Here is a 6,629-nt window from a genome sequence, read left to right on the forward strand (position 1 = left end):
TACCTATGACTGATGCCAACACAAGGGCCATTATTTCATTTTCCTTATACCAAATATTAATGACATATTTTTGTGATAACATGGACTGTATTGGGAGGAACTATGTCAATTTTACTGATTACATCATTTATTCAAATAGTTACTGTAAAAACCCAGAGACCTGTCTTAAACATGAAAGATTGACTCCCAGCCAATTGTTTATTTCTTTGACGATTTCTTTTAAAAGTTTCTAAATGCTCGGTCCTGACAGGAAACATGTACTAACAGACGATGGAACAGAAAAATGGCAGTTCTTTCACTGGGTTTGTCCTGCTGGGTTTCTCGGACCGGCCTCAGCTGGAGCTCGTCCTCTTCGTGGTTCTGCTGATCTTCTATCTGTTCACTCTGCTGGGAAACACCACCATCATTGCCTTGTCCCACCTGGACCCCCACCTTCAGACTCCCATGTACTTTTTCCTCTCCAACCTGAGCTTTCTGGACCTGTGCTACACGACCAGCACTGTCCCGCAGCTCCTGGTTCATCTCAGGCGAGCAGACAAGTCTATCTCGTTTGGTGGCTGCATAGTTCAGCTATTTGTCACTCTAGGATTGGGAGGCACTGAATGCATTTTTTTAGGGGTCATGGCATTTGACCGCTATGCTGCCATCTGCAGGCCCCTGCACTACACAGTGGTCATGCACCCCCGTCTCTGTGCCCTCATGGCTTCTGCATCGTGGGTCATTGGTTTTGCCAACTCCTCATTGCAGACAGTGCTCACCTTCCTTGTACCACTTTGTGGGAGAAATAAAATAGACCATTTCTTTTGTGACGTCCCCCCACTGCTCAAGCTTGCCTGTGTTGACACCACTGTGAATGAGTCTGAGATCTTCTTTGTCGGTGTGATCATTCTCCTTGTGCCTGTGGCATTAATCACAGTCTCCTATGGTCGGATTGTCAGGGCAGTCTTAAGAATAAAGTCATCTGCAGGGCAGAGGAAAGCGTTTGGGATATGTGGGTCCCACATCACGGTGGTCTCCCTCTTCTATGGCTCGGCCATCTACGCTTACCTCCAGCCCAGCAACAACTACTCCCAGGATCAGGGCAAGTTCGTTTCTCTGTTCTACACCATCGTCACCCCCATGGTCAACCCTGTCATATATACACTGCGGAACAAGGATGTGACGGGAGCAATGAAGAAGGTGCTTTGCAGGGGCCATGACTCCAGATGACTGGGCGGGGAAGATCCTATGATGGAAGACATTGAATGCCAGGGTACTTAAGATGGTTGTGACCTAGTGGTCTGGGTGGCACAGTTGGCTGGGTGTCCGCCTCCTGCTCAGGTCATGATCCTGGGTCCTGGGATCTATCCCACTACAGGCAACTTGCCTAGTGGGGAGCCTGCTTTGCCTCTGCCCCTGATTGTGCCAGCTCTGTCTCTTTCTTTCTCTGAATAAATAAAGAAATCTTTAAGAAAAAAAAAGTTGATTTTGTCCTCTCCTTGTCTTCTAAAATTTCCTCTGACAGCTCTCAAGGGAATTCCCTTACCTAATGTTTTTACACACTGGGTGCTCAAAATCTAAGTCCAGGGATTCCTACCGCTGCCAGGGATGCTACTCCGGGGCGTAGAACATCTGCGTCACATTGTCATTGGAAAAAGCTCCACAGGTTTCTCTGATTTGTCCCCCTTATGGGAGCATGGTTTCATTTCTACTTGGAAGAAGACATTGAGGAACATACCATAAAGGCATAGGGAAAATAAGAATATGAACCACTAAAACACTAAGAAATATTAACATTTTAGCATTTTCTGGCAACCTGTTGGAAGCATGTCACCTCTTCTTGCACTGTGATCATGGCTCTATTATAAGGTACACCTCTTATTCGCAGGAAATCCCATGTTCTCTGTAGTTTGCCGGATTCACTAGGAGGAAATGTGAAGAATAAATACAATGTATATAATATTAAACATCTCCGTGTGTCTGACCTTCACAAATAGCCATCTCAGTTTGAAGCGCTGTCACACAATCTGAATTAGGAGAGATGAACGCAAACATCCCAGAACAACTGAGTCTGACCGGCAGCCCTTCGATCTTACTGCAGGCTCAGCTTGCACAGAAACGTGTTTGGGGCATGGATCTGGTGTCGTGTCCTGTATTGTCGCACACAGTGCACTTTCCCACGGAGGCTGGAGCTCTGCGATGCCATCTTCATGCACATGGTTCTGATTCCTGGTAGGTTTTCCCAACACGTGGCCCGTGTAGGTAAGTGTATCTGTGTCTGGGACCGGACACGTCCGCGTAACCAGGGTGCTGTTCCCTACCCGACAGTGACCGGCTCCTCTAGGGCCTTGTACCCGCTGAGCTGGTCGTGCTCATGACAAGTGACCTTGTCCAGAGACAGCGCTTGGAGGCTGGAAACGACAGCCGGGGGAGAGTATGCGCATGGTCAGGGTCTCTCTGGATCCCTAACAGCATCACAATATTCCCACCGGAATCCACCGCTGGGGTTTCTCTTGACAGCACAGTGATGCTGCATGTGTGCCAGCGGAAAAGCGGTTTTGTGATACTGTTTATCCCCGATAGTGACAGATTTCCATTCTCCATCATATTTCTGTTTCTTTTTTAGAAATCGTATTTATTTATTTATTTATTTATTTATTTATTTATTTATTTATGAGAGAGAGAGCCTGGGCAGGGGAGGGACACAGGGGCTCAGAGAGGGACAGCCCGAGTCTGGGCGGAGCACAGAGCCCAATGTGGGGCTTGATCTAGAGACACTGAAATCATGAGCTGAGTTGAAATAAGAGTCAGATGCTTAACCTACTGAGCCCCTAGGCGCTCTCCATTGTTCAACCACATCCTGACCGTTATATCCAAATGGTTACTTTAAAATCCCTGAAATGATCTCTCCTTGGTGCAAAACCCCTCAGGGTCTCAGGAAGTTACACAGCCTGTTGTTCTGGGGGAGCAACTACTCTGCTCTTGAGGTCACACAGCGCCCTGGGGCGAAACAGATTCACTTCCTTTGAGTGAATGTTTGAATAGCATTTCCATGTTCACAACTCCTGAAAATAAATTCCAGAGAACACAGACCTCTGGGATCCATGCCCAGAAAAAAAAAAAAAATTCATTTGACAGACCAAACACAAGTTCAGAATTGTTCCATATAATTTTTCTAACGTTAGTAACCTGCTCCCCACACTCTCCATGCTTTGTCTACGACAGAGTCCAGGGTTGTTAATTGTCACCAATACTGTTTGCACTGTTTCCTTCTGAATTTTCACCAATACCTGTGGCATGGCTGTGGGATTGTACCCAAGGCTTGGCTACGTTATTTGACTCCATCTGTGTTTAGAACCTGGAGCTCAGGACGACTGTTATTCTCTAGAGGAATCCATGGATTCTTCCAGCGCTTGTCCTTTCTGAGGAACGCGGGGTGCACACCCTCAGCTCAGGGGATGCGTGATTGCAGACACCCAAAATGTCAGTCGGACGCACATGAAACTCAATTCTTAACCCACGGAAGATTTACTACCGATTAACAAAGGATTCAAAATGCTGAGAGCCCATGAGTATCCAGGAGGCCCCAGGTCCATCAGACACAGGTTTGTAGACCCTTCACCGCAATGGGAAGTGGTTTGTTTCTCAGATGTGGGGCAGAACTTGTCTGGCACCAGTCAGCACAGGGAAGGCTGGGGGAGCCTCAGATTCTGCGTCCCTTCCGTCACAGCCCTGCTCTGGCGTTAGGACTGTCATTTGGTAGCATGTCTGCAGTGTGTGGGGTGTAGCTTCTAAACAGACCCCACGCATCACGCTGCCATCACTAGTAGGGCAGTGATCGGCGTACAGCCACCCCTGTAAGACCCTCACGTATCTCGTGGTCTGCGCATTTCACGGTTACTCTTTGCCAGAGTTCTGCTCTGTCCAGGCTCACTGAGGAGGGAGGAACAGGTTACAGATCCCTGTGAATCCTATCCCGCATTCCGGATGTTCATGCAGGTGACTTCTAGAGACATTTAGATGAAGTAACATGCCAATTGGTATATTGTCACACACACATACACACACACACACACACACCCAGATATGCACATGCACAAACATGGGCTTCACGTGCTATCTCTCCTAGGTCAGTCTCTTAACCCTTTTGTGAGGATGGAGAGTAGAAGAAAATGTGTTTCCGTCAGCTCGCACTACTTTGAAGTGACAGGCTTATAACTGATTATTTCCAATGTGTTCTGAGATGTGTACAAACATACCCAAGTGTGTGGGGTAACAGTTGATTCCTTCAGGTCACATGGCAAAGGAAAGCTACTTAGCAGGAGGTGTTGGGGTATCGGTTCTTGGGAGAATCTTACCCACTAAGAGCTGAATGGAACAAGCTACACTCCTTTTGCTGTCATAACAGATACGCCTAAGTACAAGGTTTAGAGTTGCCATTCCTTCACTCTCTGGATTTCAATTTGCATCAGAAAGGGTGGGCTGTGCTTGTACATAGGATAATTCATCTTCTTCATTAACTCTGTGGAGAGATTAACAAAAAGATGTATTTATTTATTTTAGAGCAGGAGGGGCAGAGAAGGAGGGAGGAGAAACTTCAGCAGACTCCGCGAGAGAGCGAGGCTCCACGAGGGTCCAGATGCAGAACCCTGAGAGCGGGCAGCCAAACCAGGAGTCTGACTCTCAAACACTGCACCACCCAGGCGCCCCTGGAGAGAGATTTTGTATTAAGTAGCAGGAATAATCTGACCTTAGGAGAGGCGATGAAGTAAGAAAAAATTGAATGATTCTCTTGTATTTATTTTTCCCAGTTATACTGTGATAGAACCGACATGTAACATGGAGCAAATCTTAGGACTAGGAGATGTGAACATGTGTATGCAACAAAATTGTTACCACGATGGTGTTGGCTAACACCTGCATCTCATCACACGATGAGCCTTTCTTCTTTGTGGGGAGAAGTTTAAGATCTACCCTCAGCGACTTCCAGTCTGTGATACAGTCACAGGAACTGTAACTACCATGCTGTACGTTAGCTTCTCAGGACCTGCTCGTGTTGCACCTGGCAGCTGGTACCCTTTGCCCACATCTCCCGCTTCTCCCCCCCTCAGCCCCTGGTCACCACCATTCTACTCTCTGTATCTGCAGGTTCAGCTCTTCTGGACCCGCAGTTACGTCAGATCACACAGTCTTTGTTTTTCTCTCCTGACTTGTGTCACTTAGAATTAGCTCTGCGATATCTTACACATTGGTTATGAATGAGAATAAGTGAAAAAAATATTCACATATTTACAATATCTATTTCTTGTTAAAGATTTGTTTGTTTATTTGAGAGAGAGAGAACAAGAGTGGGGAGAGGGGCAGTGGGAGACAAAGAGGGGAAACCGACTTCCCGCTCGCAGGGCGCTCTATCCCTAAGCTGGGCTCCATCCCAACACTCAGAGATCATGGCCTGAGTGCAAACCAAAAGTCTGAAGCTTAAGGGACTGGGGACCCACATATTTACATTTCAAATTAACTAACTGAATGGACTCTTACTTCTATATTTCTATGCAAATATTTGGCGGAATTGTGGTGAAAAAGTCTTCAGTGTCTTGTAAAACATGCAGGTCATTCACAGATGAGAACAAGCTGTTTGGGGGGGTCTAGGGAGGGATTTGTCCTCTGTGAAATATGTGACAGCACATAGGAGACAGATGAGGTCTCCTCTGGCTTTGTCCTTGATCTTCATTCTCCCTGAGGACTGTCACCTCTGGATCGCTCAGCGAGACGGCCTCATTAACAGTGTGGGGCGTCTGCTCCCCAGAGACATCAGCCAGGGAAACACATTTGGTTCTCAGTGTCAGCTCAGCCAAGGCCAGTGTCACAGCACCCTCTCCTGTGTTCATGAGGGTCTCACTGTCTCCAGGCAGGTCATTGCATCCGGGAAACCATAGTGAGAGTTCGCTATTGCCTTCATCTCCTACGTCCTAGAGGCAACGTGCACATCTCTGTCCACCTGAAGACACGTGAAGTCATCGTGAGAAAGCGTCCTTTTGCTTAGAAAATCTTCAGGGATAAGCCAGTGCTGGTGTAGCCAACCTTTGCATTTACTGCATACAACTGATTCTGCATGTCCCAGTGCCAGTCCCAGCACTGTGTGTAGGCAGTGACTTGGAAAGGACGTAGGGAACTAGCTAGAACCCACGGAGAAGGTGAACAAAGGTGAGTGAAATGGAACTCGGTCTCTGTGCTGGTTTAGGAACTGGTTGGTAACTTACTTTATTTTCAGTTGCAATTGCTCTTGGAGCAGAAGAGCTGCATTGGTTTGCATGTACGGTCGTTGTCTAAAGAAACAGTTAGAAGACTGTGGAAGGTGTCCAAGTATAAGAATTAAATTTAGTTGTTCATTATAGACTCTACCAAGTCGTTCCCAGAAATTTCATTGTACTGTAGTCTATTCCTTAGACCTGTGTATGCACACGTGGAGAATACTTTAAATACACATCTATAGTGGTAAAAAAGTACGGCCTTCGTAACATAATTAGAGAGTATGCGTATGTGTACAATTACTGGAGTATATGCTTCCCTGCTTTCCCTTTGGTCCTTATTGTCTGTGAAATTAGACAATATTTGTTCTCTATGCAAAAAACTCATTGTCAGTATTAATA

At 46.6% G+C, this 6,629-nt stretch overlaps 1 protein-coding gene across 1 annotated transcript; it reads left to right on the forward strand.

Annotated features, from left to right (window-relative positions):
• The first annotated feature begins 270 nt into the window (after nt 1-270).
• On the forward strand, nt 271-1,430 carry LOC103656597 (putative olfactory receptor 2B8). The gene has a single exon (XM_008684010.2). The coding sequence runs from the start codon at nt 271-273 to the stop codon at nt 1,207-1,209; it is 939 nt and encodes a 312-aa protein (XP_008682232.2). The 3' UTR covers nt 1,210-1,430.
• The last annotated feature ends 5,199 nt before the right edge of the window (nt 1,431-6,629 follow it).

The sequence above is a fragment of the Ursus maritimus genome, unplaced genomic scaffold (assembly GCF_017311325.1).
Source record: "Ursus maritimus isolate PB19 unplaced genomic scaffold, ASM1731132v1 scaffold_152, whole genome shotgun sequence".
Taxonomy (NCBI): Eukaryota; Metazoa; Chordata; class Mammalia; order Carnivora; family Ursidae; genus Ursus; species Ursus maritimus.

Coding starts and splice junctions, on each gene's coding strand:
- LOC103656597 (XM_008684010.2), top strand. CDS start 271: ATGGAACAGAAAAATGGCAGTTCTTTCACTGGGTTTGTCCTGCTGGGT.